Source organism: Mizuhopecten yessoensis, unplaced genomic scaffold (assembly GCF_002113885.1).
Source record: "Mizuhopecten yessoensis strain PY_sf001 unplaced genomic scaffold, ASM211388v2 scaffold2399, whole genome shotgun sequence".
Lineage (NCBI taxonomy): Eukaryota > Metazoa > Mollusca > Bivalvia > Pectinida > Pectinidae > Mizuhopecten > Mizuhopecten yessoensis.
This window is the reverse complement of record NW_018404527.1, coordinates 135,586-149,967: the sequence shown is the minus strand read 5'-3', so window position 1 is coordinate 149,967 and position 14,382 is coordinate 135,586. Positions and strand designations below refer to the sequence as shown.

At 40.9% G+C, this 14,382-nt stretch overlaps 1 protein-coding gene across 1 annotated transcript in view; it reads right to left on the bottom strand.

Annotated features, from left to right (window-relative positions):
* Positions 1-14,382, bottom strand: part of LOC110445871 (protein smg8-like) — a 67,254-nt gene that overhangs the window by 47,678 nt on the left and 5,194 nt on the right. Inside the window, exons 3-9 of the mRNA XM_021490698.1 lie at positions 14,158-14,199; positions 13,011-13,133; positions 12,702-12,785; positions 11,537-11,604; positions 7,317-7,482; positions 7,023-7,111; positions 2,942-3,075 (exon numbers count right to left, since the gene is read on the bottom strand). Of these exons, the coding sequence (XP_021346373.1) occupies positions 2,942-3,075; positions 7,023-7,111; positions 7,317-7,482; positions 11,537-11,604; positions 12,702-12,785; positions 13,011-13,133; positions 14,158-14,199 (706 nt within the window). The remainder of the gene's footprint in view (positions 1-2,941; positions 3,076-7,022; positions 7,112-7,316; positions 7,483-11,536; positions 11,605-12,701; positions 12,786-13,010; positions 13,134-14,157; positions 14,200-14,382) is intronic.

Below are 14,382 nucleotides of genomic sequence, written 5' to 3'. Positions count from 1 at the left end.
TATGTACCGGACCTCGATGCACCCGGGTTTATGCATGACTTTCTCTGTGCCTTTATATAGATTTTCAAATTTGTTGTTCATTCAAAATTTCAATTTATCAGGTAGTTTATTTCAGTTGTGATTGTTTTTATTTTATACCATTACAAGATAATGTACGTTCATAAGGAATACGTTAACAAAGCAAAATTACAGGAGGACATCACACACATACAAATATCTATCAGAGCTGCATAATAAGCGTAAACTTACCCTGCGCGTAATATTCCACGTTTACAGTATTTATACTCCACGTTTACAGTATTTATACACAATGTACATATTTAATGTGTTAGAACATTTTACGGCCAACTGCTCCCTTTGTCAAGCTATGAATGAGTGAGTGATTTGTATGGTTTACCTGTACAACGATGTGAGGAAATGTTTAATTTCACATGTCACTCGACATTGAATGTTTCTTCAATCAATAGAGAATGTATACACACTGTATCCAATAGGTTACTGATTGGATACTGTCAGGTCACTGATTACCACTGAGTTAACACAGTGTATCCAATAGGTTACTGATTACCACTGAGTTAACACACTGTATCTAATAGGTTACTGATTGGATACTGTCAGGTTACTGATACCACTAAGTTAACACAGTGTATCCAATAGGTTACTGATTACCACTGAGTTAACACAGTGTATCCAATAGGTTACTTATTACCACTGAGTTAACACACTGTATCCAATAGCTTACTGATTACCACTGAGTTAACTCACTGTATCCAATAGGTTACTGATTACCACTGAGTTAACACACTGGATCCAATAGGTTACTGATTACCACTGAGTTAACACACTGTATCCAATAGGTAACTGATTACCACTGAGTTACCACACTGTATCCAATAGGTTACTGATTACCACTGAGTTAACACACTGTATCTAATAGGTTACTGATTGGATACTGTCAGGTTACTGATACCACTAAGTTAACACAGTGTATCCAATAGGTTACTGATTACCACTGAGTTAACACACTGTATCCAAAAGGTTACTGATTGGACACTGTCAGGTTACTGATACCACTAAGTTAACACACTGTATCCAATAGGTTACTGATTGGATATTGTCAGGTTACTGATACCACTGAGTTAACACACTGTATCCAATAGGGTACTGATTACCACTGAGTTAACACACTGTATCCAAGAGGTTACTGATTGGATACTGTCAGGTTACTGATACCACTGAGTTAACACACTGTATCCAATAGGGTACTGATTACCACTGAGTTAACACACTGTATCCAATAGGTTACTGATTGGATACTGTCAGGTTACTGATACCACTAAGTTAACACACTGTATCCAATAGGTTACTGATTACCACTGAGTTAACACACTGTATCCAATAGGTTACTAATTGGATACTGTCAGGATAAAAATTATCACTGATTTAACACACTGTATCCAATATATTGACAAAAGTGTGTCCACATTCACCAGAAAGATATATCAAGATTTTGCAGGTCAAAACAAGAGGCCAAGAGGGCCTGTATTTCTCACCTGGATATATTTAAATTACTTGAAATAATGTTAAGATATGGCACTCCATGGTATGTACTGTATGTACATATGAAGTTTCAGAAAGATCCATCCAGTATTTCTTGAGATATAGCGAAAACAAACTTCAAATGTCAAAATCAAAGATGGCAGCCTGGTGGTCATCTTGTTTTAATGTATACACCCTAATAGTAACAGGCACTACTAGACAACTTGATGGAGACCTAATTGGGATAAAATCCTGTAATCCCTATGGTAGAAGAAGGATTTTAAAGGTTTTACCTCGATTTCCCCTATTGGGCCCGCTCCTCTACCCTGGGGGCCACACCCACCATTTATACAAAATTGAGTGCCCTTGGCCCAAGCATGCTCGAGACCAAATTTAGTTAAAATCTGCAAAGCCGGAAAAGTTGACAGATCGACTGATGGCCAGTGGATGCTGCACCGTGGCATAAGTTCACTTGCCCTTTGGGCAGGTGAGGTAAAAAAAACTGGCCAATCGCTTAGGCTGATACCTGTCCTTCGAAGAATTCAGAGGATTAGCATCTGACTTCAAAGACAGTCAATTTTACAGTAACACGATTGCAAGATTCTCTTGAAGTACATGAAAGGATCAAACTAGTCTCCTTAGGTACACATTGAGCATTTGATCTTGTCTTGACATATTCCAGGGGTGCAGGGAACGTAAGTGAGTGTAACCCTGAAGTATCAATGATGGTGGTTTGTCTGATAGCTACCATGTTACTGAAAACCATTCTATACTACAGGAGTTGTGGTATCGACTATGGACACAGTTTTGTTAGGTTACAGACAGTTCACCGTTGAAATTACAGAGGTTATGCTCTTTTATGCTCTCTGTATCCCTGGAATATATAATATGATGAAATCAAAGGCTCTGTATGGCTAGTTTGATCCTTTGATGTACATAGCACAGCATTGTAAAGATAAAATTAACCAGCTTTAATGTTGGATGTTGCTTCTCTGTAATCTTCAAAGGACAGGTATCACTTAAACAACTGGTCAGTTTCTGTTTCATACCTGAAACCAATTAAATAGCTAACTATGCGCCTTCAATTTTGCAATGACATAATCAAGGGAAGCAGAGAACATAAGTGAGCATAATCCCAGGAATTTTGAGGATGCAAAGAGACAGACAGACAGACAGACAGACAGACAGACAGACAGACAGACAGACAGATAGACAGGAGACTGATAAACCTATCCAGTCATACACTGAACAGACTTATACACTGACCAGAGTTATACAATGACCAGAGTTATACACTGACCAGAGTTATACACTGACCAGAGTTATACATTGACCAGAGTTATACACTGACCAGAGTTATACACTGACCTGAGTTATACACTGACCAGAGTTATACACTGACCTGAGTCTTTGTTGAGTGTGCTGTTGCTCCTGAGCTGCTGTAAGTATAGCTGGATGGGATCTGTCACCTCTGGCTGGTGGCCATGGAGGAACACGAATTCCTGGTTAGCTGGTACAGCAAACAGCGAATTGTTACTGTAATTCAAAACACACAGATTACCTGGTACTGTAACACTGGTAGATAATGTTAACAAGTAGGTAACTGTCACATAGTTGGTTATTTTGATAACATTAGCTACCCCATCTATATGTCTTGTAACAACAAAATATTTGTATAACAATCTGATTCACAATTTTTGTAAATACATGCAAATAATGTTCACTTTTTATAGCAAAGTAATTACAGGTAGGTCCAACATCAACATGGTGATGACTCCGGACTGACCTATAACCCTCGACTGATCTGATGTAGGTGATGACTCCGGACTAACCTATAACCCGCGACTGATCTGATGTAGGTGATGACTTCGGACTGACCTATAACCCTCGACTGATCTGATGTCTGTTATGACTCCACACTGACCTATAACCCCTCGACTGATCTGATGTAGGTGATGACTCCGGACTGACCTTTAACCCTCGACTGACCTGATGTAGGTGATAACTCCGGACTGACCTATAACCCTCAACTGATCTCACGTAGGTAATGACTCCTGACTGACCTATAACCCTCGACTGACCTGATGTAGGTGATAACTCCGGACTGACCTATAACCCTCAACTGATCTCATGTAGGTAATGACTCCTGACTGACCTATAACCCTCGACTGATCTGATGTAGGTGATGACTCCGGACTGACCTATAACCCTCGGCTGATCTGATGTTGGTGATGACTCTGGACTGACCTATAACCCTCGACTGATCTCATGCAGGTGATGACTCCGGACTGACCTATAACCCTCAACTGACCTCATGTAGGCCATGACTCCGGAATGACCTATAACCCTCGACTGATCTGATGTAGGTAATGACTCCTGACTGACCTATATCCCTCGACTGATCTGATGTAGGTAATGACTCCTGACTGCCCTATAACCCTCGACTGATCTGATGTAGGTAATGACTCCTGACTGCCCTATAACCCTCGACTGATCTGATGTTGGTGATGACTCCGGACTGACCTTTAACCCTCGACTGATCTAATGTAGGTGATGACTCCGGACTGACGTATAACCCTCAACTGATCTGATGTAGGTGATGACTCCGGACTGACCTATAACCCTCGACTGATCTGATGTTGCTGATGACTCCGGACTGACCTTTAACCCTCGACTGACCTGATGCAGGTGATGACTCTGGACTGCCCTATAACCCTCGACTGATCTGATGTTGGTGATGACTCCGGGCTTACCTTTAACCCTCGACTGATCTAATGTAGGTGATGACTCCTGACTGACGTATAACCCTCAACTGATCTGATGTAGGTGATGACTCCGGACTGACCTTTACCACTCGACTGACCTGATGCAGGTGATGACTCTGGCCTGACCTATAACCCTCGACTGATCTGATGTAGGTGATGACTCCGGAATGACCTATAACCCTCGACTGATCTGATGTAGGTGATGACTCCGGACTGACCTTTAACACTCGACTGACCTGATGCAGGTGATGACTCTGGACTGACCTATAACCCTCGACTGATCTGATGTAGGTGATGACTCTGGACTGACCTATAACCTCGACTGATCTGATGTAGGTGATGACTCCGGACTGACCTATAACCCTCGACTGATCTGATGTAGGTGATGACTCCGGACTGACCTATAACCCTCGACTGATCTGATGTAGGTGATGACTCCGGACTGACCTATAACCCTCGACTGATCTGATGTAGGTGATGACTCCGGACTGACCTATAACCCTCGACTGATCTGATGTAGGTGATGACTCCGGACTGACCTATAACCCTCGACTGATCTGATGTAGGTGATGACTCCGGACTGACCTATAACCCTCGACTGATCTGATGTAGGTGATGACTCCGGACTGACCTATAACCCTCGACTGATCTGATGTAGGTGATGACTCCGGACTGACCTATAACCCTCGACTGATCTGATGTAGGTGATGACTCCGGACTGACCTATAACCCTCGACTGATCTGATGTAGGTGATGACTCCGGACTGACCTATAACCCTCGACTGATCTGATGTAGGTGATGACTCCGGACTGACCTATAACCCTCGACTGATCTGATGTAGGTGATGACTCCGGACTGACCTATAACCCTCGACTGATCTGATGTAGGTGATGACTCCGGACTGACCTATAACCCTCGACTGATCTGATGTAGGTGATGACTCCGGACTGACCTATAACCCTCGACTGATCTGATGTAGGTGATGACTCCGGACTGACCTATAACCCTCGACTGATCTGATGTAGGTGATGACTCCGGACTGACCTATAACCCTCGACTGATCTGATGTAGGTGATGACTCCGGACTGACCTATAACCCTCGACTGATCTGATGTAGGTGATGACTCCGGACTGACCTATAACCCTCGACTGATCTGATGTAGGTGATGACTCCGGACTGACCTATAACCCTCGACTGATCTGATGTAGGTGATGACTCCGGACTGACCTATAACCCTCGACTGATCTGATGTAGGTGATGACTCCGGACTGACCTATAACCCTCGACTGATCTGATGTAGGTGATGACTCCGGACTGACCTATAACCCTCGACTGATCTGATGTAGGTGATGACTCCGGACTGACCTATAACCCTCGACTGATCTGATGTAGGTGATGACTCCGGACTGACCTATAACCCTCGACTGATCTGATGTAGGTGATGACTCCGGACTGACCTATAACCCTCGACTGATCTGATGTAGGTGATGACTCCGGACTGACCTATAACCCTCGACTGATCTGATGTAGGTGATGACTCCTGACTGACCTATAACCCTCGACTGATCTGATGTAGGTGATGACTCCGGACTGACCTATAACCCTCGACTGATCTGATGTAGGTGATGACTCCGGACTGACCTATAACCCTTGACTGATCTGATGTAGGTGATGACCCCTGACTGACCTATAACCCTCGAATGATCTGATGTAGGTGATGACTCCGGACTGACCTATAACCCTCGACTGATCTGATGTCGGTTATGACTCCGGACTGACCTATAACCCTCGAATGATCTGATGTAGGTGATGACTCCGGACTGACCTATAACCCTTGAATGATCTGATGTAGGTGATGACTCCAGACTGACCTATAACCCTTGACTGATCTGATGTAGGTGATGACTCCGGACTGACCTATAACCCTTGACTGATCTGATGTAGGTGATGACTCCGGACCGACCTATAACCCTCCACTGATCTGAGGTAGGTGATGACTCCTGACTGGACTCCGGACTGACCTATAACCCTCGACTGATCTGATGCAGGTGATGACCCCTGACTGACCTATAACCATAACTGATCTTATGTAGGTGATGACTCCGGACTGACCTTCAAACCTCGACTGATCTGATGTAGGTGATGACCCCTGACTGACCTATAACCATAACTGATCTTATGTAGGTGATGACTCCGGACTGACCTTCAAACCTCGACTGATCTGATGTAGGTGATGACTCCTGACTGACCTATAACCATAACTGATCTGATGTAGGTGATGACTCCGGACTGACCTATAACCCTCCACTGATCTGAGGTAGGTGATGACTCCTGACTGACCTATAACCCTCGACTGATCTGATGTAGGGGATGACTCCTGACTGACCTATACCCATAACTGATCTGATGTAGGGGATGACTCCGGACTGACCTATAACTCTCCACTGATCTGAGGTAGGTGATGCCTCCTGACTGACCTATAACCATAACTGATCTTATGTAGGTGATGACTCCGGACCGACCTATAACCCTCCACTGATCTGAGCTAGGTGATGACTCCTGACTGACATATAACCCTCGACTGATCTCATGTAGGTGATGACTCCAGACCGACCTGATGTTAATGATCTTTGACCGACCTATGACCTCTGCCTTATTTTGGTGATGACACCTGACTGACTTATGACCCCTGACTGACCTATAACCTACGACTTACCTTATGTTGGTGATGACCCGAGACTTGCGCAGGATGCGGTATATTTGATCCTCCATACTGTGCTGGGGTTTACGAGCTTGGGGATTTTTCTGTTAGAACAAATACAGTCATTTAATTTATGTCTACAATCAAATATGAAGCAGTATTATCAATGAGATCCTATAAATATTTTGGAATACACACTTTTTCAATAGCAATATCAATGTGTTATATCTACAAAACCCTCCAGAGAACATAAGTGTAACTATCTCTACACTAGATCACTGTATACCACAGATCATCTACACTACCTACCTTACTGATGGTTCCGGTGTCAGTATCTTCAGACATCGGCTCAGGGTTGCCCGACTTGTTGAAGACAAACAAGACTCGCGGGGAACATGGTCTTGCCGAGTGGTACCAGTCCTTGGATACAGGTAAGCCCTGTAACTGTTCTGTCACGCAGTGCTGTAACTTCAGTCTGTAACAGATCACAAAGTATTAAAGATATCTAACAGTAGCAGAGTGGTACCAGTCCTTGGATACAGGTAAGCCCTGTAACTGTTCTGTCACGCAGTGCTGTAACTTCAGTCTGTAACAGATCACAAAGTATTAAAGATATCTAACAGTAGCAGAGTGGTACCAGTCCTTGGATACAGGTAAGCCCTGTAACTGTTCTGTCACGCAGTGCTGTAACTTCAGTCTGTAACAGAAAGTATTAAAGATATCTAACAGTAGCAGAGTGGTACCAGTCCTCAGATACAGGTAAGCCCTGTAACTGTTCTGTCACGCAGTGCTGTAACTTCAGTCTGTAACAGAAAGTATTAAAGATATCTAACAGTAGCAGAGTGGTACCAGTCCTCAGATACAGGTAAGCCCTGTAACTGTTCTGTCACGCAGTGCTGTAACTTCAGTCTGTAACAGAAAGTATTAAAGATCTCTAACAGTAGCAGAGTGGTACCAGTCCTCAGATACAGGTAAGCCCTGTAACTGTTCTGTCACGCAGTGCTGTAACTTCAGTCTGTAACAGACACAAAGTATTGAAGATATCTAACAGTAGCGGAGTGGTACCAGTCCTTGGATACAGGTAAGCCCTGTAACTGTTCTGTCACACAGTGCTGTAACTTCAGTCTGTAACAGAAAGTATTAAAGATCTAACAGTAGCAGAGTGGTACCAGTCCTTAGATACAGGTAAGCCCTGTAACTGTTCTGTCACACAGTGCTGTAACTTCAGTCTGTAACAGAAAGTATTAAAGATCTAACAGTAGCAGAGTGGTACCAGTCCTTAGATACAGGTAAGCCCTGTAACTGTTCTGTCACACAGTGCTGTAACTTCAGTCTGTAACAGAAAGTATTAAAGATCTAACAGTAGCAGAGTGGTACCAGTCCTTAGATACAGGTAAGCCCTGTAACTGTTCTGTCACACAGTGCTGTAACTTCAGTCTGTAACAGAAAGTATTAAAGATCTAACAGTAGCAGAGTGGTACCAGTCCTTAGATACAGGTAAGCCCTGTAACTGTTCTGTCACACAGTGCTGTAACTTCAGTCTGTAACAGATCACAAAGTATTAAAGATATCTAACAGTAGCAGAGTGGTACCAGTCCTTAGATACAGGTAAGCCCTGTAACTGTTCTGTCACACAGTGCTGTAACTTCAGTCTGTAACAGAACACAAAGTATTAAAGATATCTAACAGTAGCAGAGTGGTACCAGTCCTTAGATACAGGTAAGCCCTGTAACTGTTCTGTCACACAGTGCTGTAACTTCAGTCTGTAACAGAAAGTATTAAAGATCTAACAGTAGCAGAGTGGTACCAGTCCTTAGATACAGGTAAGCCATGTAACTGTTCTGTCACACAGTGCTGTAACTTCAGTCTGTAACAGAAAGTATTAAAGATCTAACAGTAGCAGAGTGGTACCAGTCCTTAGATACAGGTAAGCCATGTAACTGTTCTGTCACACAGTGCTGTAACTTCAGTCTGTAACAGAAAGTATTAAAGATGTCTAACAGTAGCAGAGTGGTACCAGTCCTTAGATACAGGTAAGCCCTGTAACTGTTCTGTCACGCAGTGCTGTAACTTCAGTCTGTAACAGAACACAAAGTATTGAAGATATCTAACAATATATACAGTTACACAGTAACTATACAATTATTAACTATTGCTGAGGTCTATATGTAATTCTACTGACTTAAAAAAAAATCATACTAAATAAGGAGATATTCCAAGTGCAATACACCTTTTTCTAGATGTTACACAAGGTTTATACAATGGGCGCAGTGGATAGCACACTCGCCTTTTACCAAGCTGGCTGGGGTTCAATTCCCCGATCGGAGTTAAATGGATATGGAGTTACCTGTCCGACCACATAAACTTTTTCCAGGTACTCCGGTTTCCTCCCACATTAAGACCCCCTGCACGCTAAATTCTGGGCAGCAAGAGTGATTAATATAAGTGCAAAAACTTGTTTCATAATTATAGTACAATAAATTAAGTTTATATTCATTTAAACTATTTTCTTTTTCAGGTCAACCTTGTTTCAATTATTTTATCGTTTTAATTTGATTAACCTGAAATGATATAAAATAAGTACAGGTACAGGGTAGTATAATAGTTGTATACTAAAGACTTGCTATTTTTGAACTGGTTAGGATAGGCAGTCAGGCTAGGAATACTGACTTGTTATTTTTGAACTGGTTAGGATAGGCAGTCAGGCTAGGAATACTGACTTGCTATTTGAGTAAGAGAACAATAAGTATTAAAATTGTACCAGTCAGTTGTAGATGTAATCATAAAACAACAGAACAAGAGGCCCATGAACCTTAGCGGTCACCTGAGTTGTGTAAAAACTGATGTTATCGATGTTGCCAAATGAAAGAGAAATCATTTTGTAACAAAGAAAACTTGAACTACATGTAATGCGAAAGCTGTGTGAATGATCTGGGTAGTATATGTACTATGTACAAATAGTGGTTCTGTCAGTCAGTTGAATTGACTCAACACACAACACTGACTCAACACACAACACTTACTCAACACACAACACTGACTCAACACACAACATTGACTCAACACACAACACTGACTCAACAAACAACAATGACTCAACACACGACACTGACTCAACACACAACACTGACTCAACACACGCCACTGACTCATCACACAACACTGACTCAACACACAACCCTGACTCAACACACAACACTGACTCAACAAACAACACTGACTCAACACACAACACTGACTCATCACACAACACTGCTCAACACACAACACTGACTCAACACACACCACTGACTCATCACACAACACTGACTCAACACACAACACTGACTCAACAAACAACAATGACTCAACACACAACACTGACTCAACACACAACACTGACTCAACACACAACACTGACTCAACACACAACACTGACTCAACACACAACACTGACTCAACACACAACACTGACTCAACACACAACACTGACTCAACACACAACACTGACTCAACACACAACACTGACTCAACACACAACACTGACTCAACACACAACACTGACTCAACACACAACACTGACTCAACACACAACACTGACTCAACACACAACACTGACTCAACACACAACACTGACTCAACACACAACACTGACTCAACACACAACACTGACTCAACACACAACACTGACTCAACACACAACACTGACTCAACACACAACACTGACTCAACACACAACACTGACTCAACACACAACACTGACTCAACACACAACACTGACTCAACACACAACACTGACTCATCACACAACACTGACTCAACACACAACCCTGACTCAACACACAACACTGACTCATCACACAACACTGCTCAACACACAACACTGACTCATCACACAACACTGCTCAACACACAACACTGACTCAACACACAACACTGACTCAACACACAACACTGACTCATCACACAACACTGACTCAACACACAACCCTGACTCAACACACAACACTGACTCATCACACAACACTGCTCAACACACAACACTGACTCATCACACAACACTGCTCAACACACAACACTGACTCATCACACAACACTGACTCAACACACAACACTGCTCAACACACAACACTGACTCAACACACAACACTGCTCAACACACAACACTGACTCAACACACAACACTGACTCATCACATACCACCGACTCAAAAGTCATCACACAAAACAAACTTGACACCAAATTAACTCGCCTCACAACACTGACTCAAAACACAACACTGAATTGCTACACAACACTGACTAACACTGAGTGATTAAATCAATACAAAAGCCTGATTTTTTTCTTGAACATTACCCACCATATAACATTGACTTACAGCGTAACATTGCCTCATCACTTGACTATGACCTAAACAATGACTCAACACTTAATAATGACTCATTTAAAAATGTTGACTCTCCACACGCCACACAACACTGATATACAACATAACATGGATTCCAGTCAGTATATAAAAATTAGAGGCATCAGATATTAAGGAAGTTTACCTGATAGTGTCGAGGGTTCTAAACATCCGGACGTAGCTGATGTCAAACGATGACCCTGGATGAGACAGCTGAAACAGCAGACATATATTTTTTTGAGGCCAAAATCAATTTCCCTATCTTAAAGCTGGCAGTGCAAGTTAAAAAACACTTTAAGTGGAGTTCTGGTTTTCAGATGTTCCCGCCTGACTATCTCTTTCAGCTGTTGTATATAAGAGAGAGCCAACATTTTAGAATGTCCTTGCTTGGTAATGAGTAGGGGTCTCCCTGGGTATAAAAAGCTTGGGTTAGTTGAATGAAATGAAAGACATCAAAGAAATCATTTAACTATAGAATGATAACTGGTTAGACAGGTAATGCACTTTTCATACCCAGAGAGACCAATACTCTGTACCAAGAAGGAACAAACTAAATCATCTGCACTTCCTAAGAAACGATAGAGATAGTCACTGGGGAACTTCTCAAAAATAGAAAAAAAAAACCTTTCTATTGTTTTTAAAATCTCAATTGAAACATTTTTAACTTGCACTGTCAGTTTTAAGGATCCTCTTACCATTGCCTATATCTAACACTTATGTAGGTGGCCAATCACAAAACAGCTACACAAGTCTTCAAACCCTGGACCTCCAATTGTTAGTCTGTATCACTATAACCAACTCATGAGTTATAGTGTCAATGAAATTTATTCCTATTGCCATAAGAAACAACAATTTCCAAAATGAAAGTAAAGGGAACTTATTGTAACATCTTGTATTATCAGTGTAAAGTATGGTACTTTGTACTGCAATGGCCTGAAAACAGGCTGTAGCAGTATATTAAGATTCACCATGTACTTAACACATAATGAAAATGTCAGTCACAGAGAAAGGGGAGATAACACACCATGTTATATTGGGTCACACTGCATGGAGTGACAACACATAAATGCATGGAGTGACAACACATAATGACAATGTCAGTCACAGAGAAAGGGGAGATAACACACCATGTTATATTGGGACACACTGCATGGGGTGACAACACATAATGGCAATATCAGTCACAGAGAAAGGGGAGATAACACACCATATTATATTGGGTCACACTGCATGGGGTGACAACACATAATGACAATGCGAGACACACATTTATGAGGGGTTACAATACATGGTAAAGGGAGATAACCCACCATGACAATGTGAGATACACTGAACATCCACAGTAAAGTTTTGGTGGTTCTGTACTCATCCTTCTGCCATAGTGAGAACAGGTCCTGTAACAAAATATCACAGTGACAAAACTACAAATAGGACAAAGCTGGTCAGTGAATATCATAAATGTTTTCTATTTATTATGTACCAGTAAACAATGTTGAAATTTTCAAAATGATCGATTTATTTCAAGATATTTTACAAAAGGATTTCAAAGATTACAGAATTGCTTAATATGTAACTGGTCAGTTCATATGACTGATAGATATTAACAGGACATGTCTGACCTGTGTGGACTCTTCTTTGATCAGTTTCTGACACAAGTTGGCTAGTCGGTGGACGTCATAAAGACTGCGATGATGGAGGTATACAGCCTGACCCTCGTTGTCATAGTAACATTCAACATCTCCCTGGTAACAACCAAATTTATAAAACCAGAACCAGTGATTTATAAAACCCCTAAAGTTTTCAGAATCAGTTAATGCCACATGACTTAATGTATGATACCAATATCAAATTCAAACAGATTAGCACATTATTGAATTGGTGCAATCACAATATATTCAATAGATAACAATTTACAAAAACATCATTTAGCACAATCATAATTAACATCAATTCGCGCTATCATAAATAACGTCAAATAATCGCTATCATAATTAACATCAATTAGCGCTATCATAATTAACATCAATTAGCACTACCATAATTAACATCATTTAGTGCTACCATAATTAACATCAATTAGCACTATCATAATAAACATCAATTAGCACTATCATAATTAATATCAATTAGCAATATCATAATTAACATCAATTAGCACTATCATAATTAACATCAATTAGCACCATCATAATTAATATCAATTATCATTATCATAATTAACATCAATTAGTGCTCTCATAATTAAAATCAATTAGCACTATCTATTATCATAATTAAGAGCAATAGTTAAAGCATGAAAATACCTAGAATACTAAGTTGTTAACTGTGAATTAAGTATTACCTGGTTGAGACAGGTTTATATTTACTTGGTTGAGACAGATTTATATTTACCTGGTTGAGGCAGGTTTATATTTACCTGGTTTAGACAGGTTTATATTTACTTGGTTTAGACAGATTTATATTTACTTGGTTGAGGCAGGGTTATATTTACTTGGTTAAGACAGGTTTATATTTACCTGGTTTAGACAGGTTTATATTTACTTGGTTGAGGCAGGTTTATATTTACCTGGTTTAGACAGATTTATATTTACCTGGTTAAGACAGATTTATATTTACCTGGTTTAGACAGGTTTATATTTACCTGGTTTAGACAGATTTATATTTACCTGGTTTAGACAGGTTTATATTTACCTGGTTTAGACAGATTTATATTTACCTGGTTTAGACAGGTTTATATTTACCTGGTTTAGACAGATTTATATTTACCTGGTCTGAGACTGAGAGTCCTTTCTGTATCTCTGGCACAAACTGCATTAAAAAGAAAAGTATACCTACATTATCATTATCCATCAAGTTGCAAATAAATTTATTATCAAAGATTTTAACTAAAACATTGACCTACCATGAAGTGCCAAATCAATTCAAATACATGCCATTCACCACTGCCCATTTACATAAAACAGTGGTGAAAAAGGAGGGGGAGGGGGGAGG